Here is a 15553-nt window from a genome sequence, read left to right as displayed (position 1 = left end):
GAGTGGTGCTCATCTTCCACTTCCTACGTATTTGATTGATTCAATATTTTCGAGCAACAACTGATACAAGCGCATGTACATCTCCTCCATGCATCAACTGGAGGTAAGCCACACACACACCTTCCCAAATAGCTTGCCTTTTCTAGAAATAGAGTTTGCTTTTTCCAATTTAGTTAGTATGCTTAGGCTAAGCCTCTAATGTTCCAAAAATAAAATATGTACATGAGCATTTGTAATGTCAAAAGCTAGGTTTTCTTAAGTAAGCCTTGTTTGTTTCCCACATCACTGGTTGTGCCTTACATGCACAAAAATATGGAGAATCATGCTTGCCACCAATAGCCATCACCCAATTAGTTACTCTTCCCCTAAATTCACAACATCCATAAATAATGCAATTATTTCAAGCATAAGAAATATGGGAATCAATCACCAATATTATTCAATCTTTTTAGTATTTAAGCGATGATCATAGATGGATGGTGCACACACTGCTACACATGCACAAAATCATACAGATTGCTCACATATGCAACGCATATCATCACATACTACACATGCATAAAATCATTTGGATGGTGCACACACTACTACACATACAGTCATCTTGTAAGTGGTGCACACACTACTACACACTGATACAGCCATAGCCATATATCCATCCATGCATACGGATGGTGCACACACTGTTACACATACCATCACTTGTCGTATAAGTGGTGCACACACTGCTACATGCTCATCGCATAAGTGGTGCACACCCTGCTACACACTTATACGAACAATGAGCACACACTACATTAGTTGTGCAACAAAGTGCTAAAGATTAAGAAATATTGGGATAATCCCAATAATCATAACATCCCTCTTGCTTGATATCATAATTGTCCTCAATTGCATGACAGAAAGGTAGGTAACAAATCAGGGTAATGGCAAAAATATCTTTTGGGCATCCACTTGGCATCCTCTACAGGGTGGTTCTTAAATGTAACAAGATAAATGGGATATGAATTTCCACGTCTTGTCTCACTGATTTGTGTATGAATGATACAGTCTGGCTCTAATAAATGGGCCTCTCCTTGAAGCAAAAATGCCTCCTCTATAATAGGTCTGAATCCATGGGTTTCCACTAAAAGATTTCAAGAGATGCACATGAAAAGAATTATGAATTCTCCAATGTGGCAATAATTCTAACCAATAGGCATTGTCATTGACATGCTCTAAAAATTTCAAAGGAACCATAGGATTTAGGGGTGAACTTTACAACAAGATGTGTCTCAATACTCTTAAGTCGACGCTTTTCAGTTCATAACATCACTAGGTTGCCTTTTCAAATATAACTCTTTTTCTCCCCTTGTTTGCTCGTTTAGTATATATAGCTTGAGCATGCTCTATGTTCTTATGAACAGTAGTCAAAATTGTAGAGAAGTCCTCAGTGAATCGATCAGCAGCCTCTACTTGATGCTTAAGATGGGTCAACAGAGTAGGATTAGTCTTGTCGTAGACAACATTCTAACCAATAGGCATTGTCATTGATATGCTCTAAAATTTCAAAGGGACCATAGGATTTAGGGGTCAACTTTACAACGAGATGTTATAACTCTTTTTCTTCCCTTGTTTGCTCGTTTAGTATATACAGCTTGAGCGTGCTCTATGTTCTTATGAATAGTAGTCAAAATTGTAGAGAAGTCCTCAGTGAATCGATCAGCAGCCTCTACTTGATGCTTAAGATGGGGCAACAGAGTAGGAATAGTCTTGCTATAAACAACTTGGAATGGTGATTTACCTATAGTAGAGTGCTTAGTATTGTTGTAGGCAAATTGTAAAAATGTGTAAATATTTATCCCATTTGCTTGGCTAACCCAATACATAAGCATGTATGATGTCACAAATAGTATTTTGTGTGACTTCAATTTGACCATTGGACTCCGGATGAAAAGCAGTGGAGAAGTCTAACTTCGTACCAAGATTATCAAAAAGTGCTATCCAGAAGTTATTACAGAACTTTACTATCTCGGTCTAACACGATTACTTTCAGAAGGCCGTGGTGAGCAAAGATATACTTGATGAACAAATGAGTAGCTTGAACTGTTGTCAAAGCCTTTTTGCATGGAATAAAATAAGCATGTTTGCTAAATCTATCTATGATAGTCCAAATCATATCGAAACTTGAGCTAGTTGTAGAAAATTCAATAATGAAATTCATAGAGATTTGTTCCCATGGACCGTCAAGAATTGGTAAGGCATTTTCCCTTGTAGCTCTTGACACTTTGGCAAATAAGGCATTGTGCAACAAATGATGCAACATCGACTTTAAGCTTGGGCCAAAAAAAATATTGAGCTACAATTTGATATGATGCAACAATACCTCTATGCCCCATGTAGGGTGGCTAATGCACCTCTTCTAGTACCAAATGATGAAACGATGCAGTGATGCACAAGTGCTTTTCGTAGAAAAGGTACTCATCATGAATGGAATATGAGGCCATAGGGGTACCATTGGCTTGCTTAATTTTATGTCAAATTTCTAAAAAGTCTCAATCAGTGGCATACGCATCCTTCATAGGCTCAAAAGTTCTCCCTCGATGACTAAGATATTGTGTAAGCTAGGTAGTTGGCTTAGTGCATTGACAACTACATTGTATTTTCCTGGTTGGTATTGGATCATGGGTTTAAAATGGTCAATAAAGGCAGCCCATTTTATGTGTCTATTAGAGATCACTAGTTAAGGAGATGTCTAAGGCTTTAATGATCCGTCTTAATAAGTAATTCAGGACCCATATGGGAGTGCTTCCAAAGTTTAAGGGCATGGACTACAACGGCTAACTCTTTATCATATGTGGAATAGTTTAGCTCCGTTGGTTTCAACTTACATGACTTAAATGCAATTGGATGGTTATCTTGCGTAAGCACAGCCCCAAAACCCTACCCACCACTAGCATCAGTGACCATGACAAAGAAAGGTCTCGTGAAGTCTAGCATGGTCAAAACTGGTGTTTGAGACATTGCCTCTTTAGGTCGCTAGAAGGCTAAAGTGTGTTGTTCTTCCTGAGTCTTACGTAGAAGTTCAATCAGTGGATGTGCCTTGTGTGCAAAATTCTTAACAAATCTTCAGTAAAAACTATGTAACTCATGAATGTCTTTAGGCTGTGGCCAGTTCACTATTGCCTCTATTTTCTTGGGATCTACTCAAATACCTTCAGCTGAAATGATGTGACCAAGATATTCAATTTCAAATGTGAAAAATGAACTTTTCTCCGAGTTGGCATAAAGTTGGTTCTCACGTAAGAGGGAGAAAACAAGATGCAAGTGTTTCTCATGTTCCTCTTGGCTCTTGCTAATTAACTATGATATCATCGAAGAAAACTACCAGAATGTCCTGATATGGTAGGAAAATATGGTTCATCATCAGACTAAATGTGGCAGGTGCATTAGTCAACCCAAAAAGGCATAACAAGGAATTCATAGTGACTAGTTTGGGTCGTAAAAGAAGTCTTGAAAATATCGGGCTTGGTCACTCTCACTTGATGATACCCTCACTTAAGATCAATTTTGCTAAATATTGTGGCTCCTTTCAACTTGTCAAGGTCTTTGACTCTCAGAATGGGGATGATTCTTCACTGTTATTTTATTCAAGGCATGATAATCAATGCACATCCGAAAAGTCCCATTTTTCTTCTTGACAAGAAGAACAGGTGCCCCGAATGGTGAACTACTAGGTCGAATCAAGCCTCGAGCCAAAAGGTCTTCTATTTGGGATTGAATCTCTTGTTGCTTAGTAGGATTATGTCTATATGGTGCCTTGCATGGCAGAGCGCTACCTGGGATAAGATCAATCTTATGAGGCCAGGGGGTAAGTCTTCCATAAAACAATCAGCATAGGTAGCTAAAAAAGGATCAAGAGGCTCTTGCTTAGGTTTTTCAGTTTCAGGACTAGCTTCGGCCTTGTTGACCATAACAAGATATGTTTTGTCATGTTTGTACAAAGCTATTTTAGCTTGGTAATGTGACAATAAGGCCAAGAGGGAAGGCTCTTGTTGCATTCCAAAATCATGGTCTCAGTGTCCTGAGTCACGATAATAGTATGCTCAAGATAATCAAGTTTGGCATTGTGATCGACGTGCCAGGGCATCCTAAGAATAAGATCTTGCTTGCACAAAGGAGCGACTAAGAAATCATGCCTCTCAATTAATGGCCTTATAATCACCTCAAGATCCTTCACCATTTGGAAAAAATTGTAATGTGATCCTTGAAAAGCTGATTTGACTTTGTATTTTGTTTTGATGGATGGAAGACCTAGTTCCTCAACTAAACAACATGAAATGAAATCTGGGTGCTTCTTTCTTCAAACAAAACATTACATTCTTTTCATGTATGATGCAGTCATGCATCACAAAGAAGTACGAAAAAGAGATACACTTTTACTTGAAGAGCCCTTACTTGAACGAATGTAGTCGGTGTCCTTGGTTTCCTTCTCATCTCTTCCCTCTTGCTTGAAAGATTCATCCTAGGATCCTTCATCAATATCGTCGTGTAGTTGACTCATGTAGAGTTGCACTGGCCATTACTATCAGCACGGCCATTGGTTCGTCCTCCATTGTTATTGGTAGCATTCTTTCTCTAAGCACATGGCTTGTGCGTAGCAAGTGGGTTCTTCAGACATTCAAAACAATAGTTCCCCTTCTCCTTGCAACTATAACATTTGACAATTATACTAGTTCTTTGATTTATATTTGATTTAGTAGGCTTCCAATTAGACTTACCATCATAACCACTAACTTTACTAGTTGGGCCCTCCTTCTTGAAGAATGGAGTATGTTTCCTTGCTCGAGGAGTGCGAGTAGCAAAGCTTCTTACCTAATTTCTTTCTGATTCTAATGCCAAATCCATAGCATTAGAAGCTATGGATGGTTGAAGCATGTGCACATCAGCACAAATAGTAGTGCACAAACCCTCAATAAAGGTACGACATTGCTCTTTCCGTGGTACATTTTCAATGGTCTATAATTGAAGTAGGGCTGAAAGATATTTCTCAGTGTATGCATTCATGCTTTCATTGTCTAGCTACCTCATTCTTCACCATTGCCTATGAGTATCCTCTTCAAACTGTGTACCTAGGAAGCGCTTCTTAATTTTGTCTTTGAATGCTTCCCATGTCTTCGGAATGCATGTGCTTTCCATAAGTACACTCCACCATAATTGTGCATTGCTTGTCATGTGACTCGCAACAAGTTTCACATTCTCCATCTCTTGGTATTGTTCCCCCAAAAATTATTGGTTGAAGGAACTAATCCAAGCAAGTAGAGCATGTCTGTGTCTTTTTACCATCATACTTTGGAAAAGTAAAAGTTTTGCGATTGATGTTACCTGACTTCTTTTTATCATGAAGCTTGAGTGCTTTCAGGATGGCCTTCCCCATGTTGTCTCCATCATCACTGGACTCATGTGAAGGGGTAGTGTCGTGGTGTCACCTCAATGAAGTCGTCACATGATGCTTCTTCTTTCTTTGATGTCTTGTCCTGCTTCTTCCTCGCTCATTACTAGTGGTGTCCGACAGTTTGTTGTTGTCACTTTCATCATCATCTTTCCTACGCTATTTTGTGACTTCAATCAACTCCTTCAGTACTTGAGTTGCATGCCTTTTGTTGTCTTTGTATGTGTTTTACATATTGTGCATGTACTTAAGTTCTTGCTCAAGGTCCTGCGCATGTTATTTCTATGCCTCTAATGAATCCGATGTAATCATAGAGTCCTCTTCCTCAATCAGTAGGTATAGGTGGCTTCCAATTTGATGTCACTTATCGTAGTACATCTTCAATCGCTTGGAGATATCGCTTATCATGTTGATAGAGTGCTTTCCACCCTTCCTCAGTAAGTGTCACTAGATTGGACTTCTCTCTGGGTGGTAGTGATTGTTTCCCACATCCTTGACATGATGTAGGTCTTCAAGATTACTTATTTTTTATAGAATATGCTTCCCGACATGGTTAGAATTGTGCAGGGTGTAAGCAAGAAAAATCACTATGAACAAGACTTATCTCGATTTGGTTCCCAAGCTTTGAAAGCAGCTATTTGTTGAGTATAGTATCTTTGTGGCCTCTTAGACTCACACGATTCAAACAAGTGCATCCACATTGCAAAGTACAAAGCAAAGCTCATGTCCAATATCACTTGTAGTTTGTGTCTTCTTGTAAACACCTGCTTGTCCACTTTCAAAGTCCTTTGGGTTGCTCCCTTGCTTGTAGTTTCTCCCTTGAAAGATATCTTCATGCCCAGAAACTATGGAATATAGAACAACAAAGAGACTTGACCTAGTGGATAGTCACAATTGTTAAGCATGCTTGGGCTAGAATAATACTAGGATGGGTCACCTCTCAGGAAGTTTTGAGAGCAATCTCAGTAGTCTCCCTTGCACAATCTAAGGTGCCAACGGTGCCAGGTATGCCTTAGACGATCACTTTGATGGAGCTTTGGTTGTTTAGTGACGTTTCAATTGTTCTCCATGTTGCTACGTGGTAACTTTGTCGATTGCTTTGGTGGAGCTTCAGCTATTCAGTGACGTTTCAATTGTTCTCCGTGCTACTATTGTGCGGCAACCTTGTCGATCCCTTTGGTGGAGCTTCCACTCTTTAGAGACATTTCAATTGTTCTTCGCACTGCTATTGCACTACAATGTTGTCAATCGCTTTGGTGGAGCTTCGATAATTCAGTGACGTTTCAATTGTTCTCCTGGCTCTGCAACCTTCTTTTGGCAAAATTTTCTTCCACGCTTTCCCTGTCTGGGGATTTGCTTGCATCTTCTTCTATTTTAGATGGCAATTTTTTTCCCATGTTCCTGCTCCGCTTTTCTTTCACGCTTTCCCTGTCCACAGATTTGCGCTACTACGTTGCAACCTTCTTTTGGCAAATCCTTGTTTGAGGATTTACTTGCGTCTTCTTCTGTTTTAGATGGCAAAAAATTTCCCCCCGTTCCTATGTCGCTTTTCTTTCACGCTTTCCTTGTTCACAAATTTGCTTGCAAGTCCATGTGCTTCGTGTACTATGGATCAACGAAGCCTTTGCCTTGATACCACTATAATGGGAATCGCTCGCAGGACCTGCAAATCATCAAAAACACAACAAAAACTATATACAAAATTATGCACGATTTTCCAAAACTCACAAATGGAAAAGATAACAAGTGCGCTGGGTGCAATCTCCCCCATTAGGAGTGGTGCTCGTCTTCCTCTTCCTACGTATTTGATTGATTCAATAATTTTGAGCAACACTTGATACAAGCTCATGTACATCTCCTCCATGCACGAACTAGAGATAAGCCACACACACACCTTCCAAAATAGCTTGCCTTTTCTAGAAATAGAATTTGCTTTTCCCATTTTAGTTAATATGCTTAGGCTAAGCCTCCAATGTTCCAAAAATTAAAATATTATAATTTTAAAAACTAGGCTTTCTAAAGTAAGCCTTATTTATGCCCCGCATCACTAGTTCCGCCTTATGCACACAAAAATATGGTGAATCATGCTTGCCGCCAATAGCCATCGCCCGATTAGTAACTCTTCCCTTGAATTCACAACATTCATAAATCATCCAAATATTTCAGCATAAGAAACCTTATAATCGATCACCAATATTATTCAATCTTACGGTATTTAAGCGATGCAAATCAAATCATAGATGGATGGTGCACACATGCGACACATACCATCACATGGTGCACACACTGCTACACATGCATAAAATCATACGGATGGTGCACACACTGCTACACAAACCGTCATCACTTAAGTGGTGCACACACTACTACACACTCATACAAATAGTGAGCACACACTGCATTAGTTGTGTGGCAAAATGGTGGCATTTAGCCGATGGAAGCGGAGTAAGGACCTTAGATGACCGAAGCTAGGTGGGGAGATTGTTCGGGCCTTATTTCAATTATGTGTCTAATCCGATATTTGAGTCGACAAAATCTTTTCTTCAATCAAATCTGACCATGAACACAGGAAACTAGAGATCTCACAACTAAATACTGAAGGATTAAAAAATAATGGGATAATCCCAATTCTCATAACAGCAGCTATGCATAAAAAGTTCATGAATCTGTAAGATATTGTAAGAAAGGAGCTTTAGTTTGTTCTAAACTTTTCATGCTTGCCCTTTCCCTTTGTCTCCTTAATGCCCTCAGCATATGCAGCCTTCCCCGCTTGACTTCACCATCTCCATCGTTCTTCCTCATGATTATGGCTCTACTCACCGTGAACCAAATGGCCAGCATTGATCTCTTTCCAACACCAGAATGTTGAGTTGTAGTGAGAGTTTTGAGTGTGTGTGGGGGAGAGAGAGAGAGAGAGAGAGAGAGAGCAAAATGTCAAGTTATGGTCCAAGAGGCTATAAATCGCAATATCAAGCTATTTATCTCATAATAAAGTTGCCCTATGGATTAACCTCCTATTCAAACATTCCCCAACAAGAAGATCTTCAATAAGAAAAACATTTACCAAAATGCAGTCTCCCCTTGCTAACTTCAATAAAAAATAAGATCACCACAGCCACAACTCAGGGCAAGGACCAAAACCAAAAACTGGAGAAAGATAGGTTGTGGCAAGCGATAGACTCTAGAGAAACATCTTTCACTTTTTTGCATATACAAAGCCTCCTTGCAACCGATAAAAAGTGATATTAGATAACACATGAGCAGTCGACCCTCATGAGATAACCATAGACCTTTCTCTCCTTTAGATTTATTTCCTTTTTGCCTCATCTTAGAATGCAACATTTATGTTGTTGTTGTTTGAATGGGAAATGAGAAGCAAGCCTCTAAGGTCTCTATTCTTGGACCAAGTTCTTTAAACTATTTGTATGACAAGAGAGAGTCCATCGTTCTTTTATGGTATCCATTTCTTCGTTGCTCTTTTCTAATGGTTCCTAATCAAGCTTTAAAAATGAAACATGCATAGAACAAAGTTTGCAACCTGCAAGGGCCGTGATAATTTTGGTGCTTGGGCTTAAGTTTAGTAAATGTCCTTCCAAATTTTCAACATCAAAGAACAATAGCGTTAGTTGGAAAGACTTCGTAGAAGAAATTACATCAACATGCTTCATAATCACTTAAATCAATCTGCTTAACAATGAGAAGAGACGGGAAAGCATCGCCACACATAGCATTTGCTCAATAAGGATGAGTGAAACACGAAATAGTGATGGTTGTGTTCTTGTTGGAAATTAAATGATGTGTGGAGTTAAAGTCCAAAGGTGAGAGGGTTCAAAAGTCCTATGTTTGTGCAAGGTAGGCCAACATTTCTTCTAAAAAAGAATTGCACTCTGAAAGCTACCCAATTCAAGTGTTAATTGGATTATCATCAAATTTGTGTTTATAATAAGTAGTCGTAGGCATTGCACTTTCAACAAGTAACCCAACCAATGAGGGTATATATAAAGTACTCGAATCGATGCCTCTAAGGTCGAATGGCTTCTCCAAGAGCATTCACCATAGCCACCAAGGTTTGGCCCTCACCATTGACCTCTCCACTCTTTGCCAAGATGATTTGGTGGATATTGTCATATTTGTAAACAAATAAAGTTTGTTGTTCCCTAGTGCTATGTGAATGAAGAAGGATTTCACGACAAAGACACATCAACAAACTAGCTCATCCAGGATCTGCATAGTTGAAAGATTGGAAGGGTATCTCTTCCCAACATGCATTGTTTTGTGGTAGATTATAAAAATTTTCCCTTGACTTTTTTCCCAAATGTGTAGTGGATTTGCATTATGTTGTGTGGCTACATCGGCAATAATGCCTTGGCCCTTTTTCGATCGTATTGTGTAGGGCAAAGAAGGTAAAGGAGAGAAGGTGCAGCACTTTGTCATGCAACTGGCAGGGCTAGCTAATGTTTTCATGAATGGAGGCATCACCCACTTTCAACACGACTATCCTAGCTTGCCCATCTTTGTTAAAATATACATATTGCCTACGTGCATTCTCCTCTTTGGCAAAAGTCACCACTTCATTTTTCCCACTCTTGCCTTCTTGGAACCATTTTGGTTTTCTTCATTAGTTCCTTGAAACCATTGTTCCCTTGGACCATGATCTTATCTTAACATTGTATGTTTTGGTGCGAGAGCATTAATGTATTGCTTGGAACATTGTGGGTTGTGATTCTTAAACATTGATGCATTGCTTTGGAACCTTAATAGTTGAAAAGCAAGCGATTGTCTTGGCCAACTTTTATGGAGCATTGTAGCCTTTTGAGTCAAGCCCAGATGTCAAAACATTTGTTTGTTTATCCGATCCTTGACCATCATGGAATGATTTGCATTTTAGGAAATCATAACATTGAATGTGTTCCCTTGAACATGAATTTGGAAAACTATGTTGTTGAGATTTTGGTTACATGCAATAAGAAAGTAAATAGTAGTTTTCCTACATTATAGAGGTGAGGGGGCTGAGGAAGCATCCATGAGGAAGGAAGAGGGAGAGGTGGAGTGAAGGTGAGGCAGCATAGAAGTAGCCCATGAGGAGCTGGAACAAAGGGAGAGGGAGGTGGAACAAAGGTGAGGGGGAGGTGGAATCAAGGTGAAGGGGACCAAATCACAAGGAGAGGGAAGGGCAAGGTGGGGGGGGATTGAGAGAGAAACCACGTGAGGAGGGTTAGTGGGGGGCTAAGGCTGCTATCGTGAGGAAAGAGGAGGTTAGGGCATAGCCACGAGATGAGGGTGACAAAACATGTGTGCCTCAGGATCTATGGAGCACTCTAAGGTGGATGGAACCTATGTGGAAACATGATGAAGAGAGTGCTCATGACATGTACCTCAAGTCAATTAGGTTCCAAGATAGATTAGCTTGGACTCATAAAGAGAATCTTGAGAAAATGAACCTCCCTTTTATAGGTGAGGGTACTTACATCCATATGCTTGCTCACATGTGGGATATCTCCTCCATGCCATGTGGCAGCTTGCCCTTTGCTCTACAAATGCTCATGGCACCATAACTCTCAACACCTCCCCTTGGTGCCATAATCCTTTAGCTACTGCAAGGTGGTTGGATGTGAGTTACAAGATCAAATCCTCCCCTGGGTGCCTACATGGCTACTCTCAGGTGGTCAGGCTTGATTTACAAAACATAGGCAAGGTTGGTAAGGTATTTGTTTCTCAATACATTCCATTGATGTCACCTTTTGGCTCATGGCTTGATGACGATGCTGTGTAGTTGACCTATTGGTTCTTGAATCTGTAATCTTCTTCCTTGTGTAGCTTCATGCATGATGCTTTGTTCTTCCATGTGCCTTGATGCTTTATGTGTGGATGCCATGCTTCGTGCTATGGTCATCTCATGCACTTGTGCTCTTGGCATGCTTATGACAATGATGTGTGCATTCATGCTTTGCTTTTCCATTTGTTGCAAAGGTCTTACCAATTGATTTCTTTCAATATTGGCAGTGTCTAATTGCATACAATGATTCTGATTTGACAGGCGCGTAGAGCTTAAAAAGGCAATCACTTTTTCTTTTTAAGCGTGTGCAAATTCCTCCTGCATTGCAAGTTATGGCTTGTCAAAGTTTCTGTGAAGAAGAGGGGGCCTTGTTGATGTGGCACAGGGATTCACATGCTGAATTCCATACTATGCTTAGGTGGCATTATGCCATGTGGCAATCTTTAAACCCAACTTGGTTAACCCAAGGTTTACACAAATCTTACCATGGTTCAACTAACCCAAGCAACTGAACCTAACCATACTTAGCTTAACTACACTTATCTACCACGTCTCTTTTTTTTTTTAATTTGCTGCCACGTGTCCTAAGGTCTATACCTTAGGATAAGAAGCTTTGAAGCTTTTGCGCGCAGAGCTGTAAGGCTGGTCGGCCAGTGGAGCTTGGAGGTCGAGGTGGGGAATCGGCGTCGAAGAAGGCTAGCTGGATTTGAGATGCTGCAGAGCTGCTGAGTCCTTTAGGCTTCAGGAGCAACAACGGGGTGAGGCGTTGCTAGCCAGTAGGAAGCGGAGCACCTGCTTGGTGTCGTAGAGCCTTTGAAGGTCGTTGGAGAAGCTTCGTCGAAGGAGGCTTGGAGACTGGTTGCTATAGGATCGCTGCTCCGCTATGGTGTGTTGATGGAGGCGGTTGGTTGTTGTTGCGTTGAAGAATTTGTTCATTGTAAGGAGGCCCGTCTTAGCTGCCGTAGCTACTATTTTGCCCAAGCTAGAGTCGCGACCCTCTGGAGCATTGCCCGTGAGCAATCTAGTTGCTGCAAGGCTGTTGAAGCTTGGGCTAATGGCGGTTGTTCGTGGCTGCCCTTCATTGTAGAGTCTGTCTATAGGTCGTTTAGAGAGGCAGATGGCTTGCGAGGAGAGGTAGTTGCTTTAGGGAGCTTGAAGCTCTGTTGGAGAAGGCCGGCTGTCTATGTCATAGGAGTCCTTGAACTCCTCTTTGCCACTAAGGTTGGGCTGTAGAGAGAGTGCTCTTCTTCCCTTGTAATTCGAGTGATAGGGAAAGAGAGGCTACAAATCCCTATGGAGTTGTGTGGAGATGAGGTCTTTGGACCTCTCTTTCTACTCAGAACCTCTCAAAGATGGGTGTAGGTAGAGCTTTGGGCTCTCTTTCTCAAACCTTTCAAATCTCTCCTCACATGGATCCTCACAAAGAAACTACTCAAGGGACTCTCTTGCTCTCACAGAATAAGGAACACTCAAGCTCACAATGAATCTCTCATGAAATGGATGGACGAAAATTTTCTCTCTCAAGGGACGGAAATTTGTTATTAATTTAAAACTAAAACTAACGTAGGAGAAAAACATGAGCTCCTAAGACATGCCTACAACTAATCTTGGAATGGAAGCAATCCTAGTGAACTACTAATGAGCTAAACTAGGAGAGCTAAACTTATGCTCTGATACCCGACAAAACATGTGTGCCTCAGGATCTATGGAGCACTCGAAGGTGGATGGAACCTATGTGGAAACATGATGAAGAGAGTGCTCATGACATGTACCTCAAGTCAATTAGGTTCCAAGATAGGTTAGCTTGGACTCATAAAGAGAATCTTGAGATAGTGCAAAGTGCTTGATTGATATTACTTCAAATGAACCTCCCTTTTATAGGTGAGGGTACTTACATCCATATGCTTGCTCACATGTGGGATATCTCCTCCATGCCTTGTGGCAGCTTGCCCTTTACTCATATCTTTGCTCTACAAATGCTCATGGTACCACAACTCTCAACAGAGGGGTTGAGAGAGCAGCCACGAGGAGAGGTAAGGTGAGGGAGAAGCCACAAGGACACAGTTGAGGGGATTGAGGTAGTAGTTGCAAGGAGAGGGAAGGGCGAGGATGGATTGAAGTTGAGGGGGGCTGAGAGGGTAGCTATTCTCCTTCCTTCAAATTCAAACCCTCCTTCCTTCAAATTTAAGATCCTCCAAAAGGTTCACAAGGGCAGTGAGGGACACAGGGGCAAGAAGAGCTAGTTCTCTCTCTCTCTCTCTCTCTCTCTCTCTCACACACACACACACATATATGCAATGCTAGGAGAAATGAGCAATGCTAAGGTTTCACCTTCTAAGCATCATTGAAATATTGAGATTCATAATAAAACCTACTATTTTATGCTTAGGCAACATGAGATCCCACCTTGAGATCCTTGGGAGTGGGTCTCTAACCCGTAGTAGTAGACGAGTAATGCAACTCCTGTTACAAATCCATGGCATGCCGCTATAAAAGTTGAGATTGGCAAATGAGCTTAATCTTTGAGTGCCAAGCGGCAACCTTTGAAATTTTAGGCAGGAGATCTCAGATGGCTATGGCAATGGCTATCGCGATGCCTTCTGCCTCAACCGTTGCCTTATCTTCTTCTTCTTCTTCTTCTTCTTCTGTGTTGCCCGCCATTGGCCTTAGAATCTCTTCCTCCCCTCTGCTTCTGCGCAATGTAGCTTCTACTTCTTCTTCCCCCCCTCTTGTTTCCCTCAGAAAGTGCAACAAATGCCTACCCCCCATGGCTGTCTCTCTTCCCGTCCTCACCTTCGACGGTTCCGCCTCCGGTACCGACATCGAGCTCGACCTCAAAGCTGCGCGCCCCGAGACCGCCCGCGCTGTCGTCCATCGTGGTGTCATCGCTGAGTTACAGAACCGGCGCCGTGGCACTGCCTCCACCCTCACTCGTGGTGAGGTCCGCGGTGGCGGTCGGAAGCCTTACAAGCAGAAGAAGACTGGTCGCGCCCGACGGGGTTCGCAACGTACTCCCCTCCGGCCTGGGGGAGGTGTAATCTTCGGGCCCAAGCCCAGAGATTGGAGCATAAAGATCAATCGGAAGGAGAAGCAGCTTGCTATCAGCACTGCTTTGCAGAAAGCTGCTGATAGCTTTATTGTAGTGGAAGACTTTGAGGACAAGATTGAGCCCAGGACCAAGGTATTTATCTCGGCGATGAAGAATTGGGGAGCAGACCCAGCAAAGCCCTCCCTGCTCTTCACTACAAATGCCACCGAAAACCTAGTGAAGTCGAGCAGGAATCTTAGCACCTTGAAGCTGTTGACACCCCGGAGCCTCAATTTATATGACGTATTAAAAGCGCAAAAGCTAATCGTAACGAAATCCGGCATTGAGTACCTCAACGGACGCTATGGTCTGCAAGAAGGTACCTAGGAAGTGTTCATTGGTTTTATGGTTGGTAAATCTTGTCAGCATGTTTATGAAATGATTGCATTTCTCTTGGAAGGTTAGAAAAGTTTCAGCATGCATATAAAATGATGGCATTGCTCAAGGAAGGTCAGTAAAGTTTCAGCATGTTTATAAAATGATGGCATTGCTAGAGAAATGACGACTCCTCACCGCATAGATGTACTTCAATATCTTGAGATGACTTTCATTGCTCGCGAAAGCAGAAGGATTTGGTGCGCTTTTCAATTTACGAAGCAAGATCTTAATCACCTGCAGTAGTGCCTACAAATTGGTGATCTTGGTGCATGCGTGTGGTCTAATTCTGCAGTCCGTGACTCTGACGCAGATCTTGAAGGAGAGGCAGAAGGTGACGATGAAACTGAAGGACAGGAGGAAGATGAGCAAGGTGAAGGTGTGGAGGATGATGAAGGCGAGGAGGAAGTGCAAACAGATGAGGAAAATGAAAGTTCTTGACACCTTTCTTTGGCAAGCCTTCCCTGCTCGTTTCTCTTTTGTAAATCAGAGCCCAATTTCTCTGCTAGAGTCACAATGTATGGTACTGACACTCTTTGCTCTCAAGCAAAGGACGTGAGGTGTATAATTTTCATCGGAAAGATTGCAACATGGGCACGAGTATGGGCCGCACGTTTGAGGTGCCCAATTCTTATGCATGTTGTGGATGAGTTTGGGCATGCTCCTGGCTTCTTCTAGATATATATATGTTTAGATTTTTTGAATTCATCTACTCGCATTTCATTGATCCATGACTTCTATAATCTGGGACTAGATGTTCCTTTATTGCTCCAACATTTTACAAGTTCTCTTTGGTCGTTCCTGCTCCAGACCATAGAGGCTTTATGGGCAGGCATGGACCTGCAGGAAGACCCTTCCAGGGGCGTCATATGGCCGGCTACAT

The 15553-nt window shown here is 41.7% G+C and overlaps 1 protein-coding gene across 1 annotated transcript; it reads left to right on the top strand.

Annotated features, from left to right (window-relative positions):
• The first annotated feature begins 13745 nt into the window (after nt 1–13745).
• On the top strand, nt 13746–15304 carry RPL4 (ribosomal protein L4). The gene is made up of 2 exons (XM_087387128.1): nt 13746–14614; nt 14984–15304. The coding sequence occupies exons 1-2, from the start codon at nt 13777–13779 to the stop codon at nt 15109–15111; spliced, it is 966 nt and encodes a 321-aa protein (XP_087243254.1). The 5' UTR covers nt 13746–13776; the 3' UTR covers nt 15112–15304.
• Nucleotides 15305–15553: the final 249 nt, after the last annotated feature.

The sequence above is a fragment of the Dipteris shenzhenensis genome, chromosome 16 (genome assembly GCF_047967505.1).
Source record: "Dipteris shenzhenensis isolate YYH24624 ecotype China chromosome 16, Dip_SZ_1.0, whole genome shotgun sequence".
Lineage (NCBI taxonomy): Eukaryota > Viridiplantae > Streptophyta > Polypodiopsida > Gleicheniales > Dipteridaceae > Dipteris > Dipteris shenzhenensis.
The sequence above is the reverse complement of the archived record's forward strand: the minus strand, read 5'-3'. Positions and strand labels throughout refer to the sequence as shown.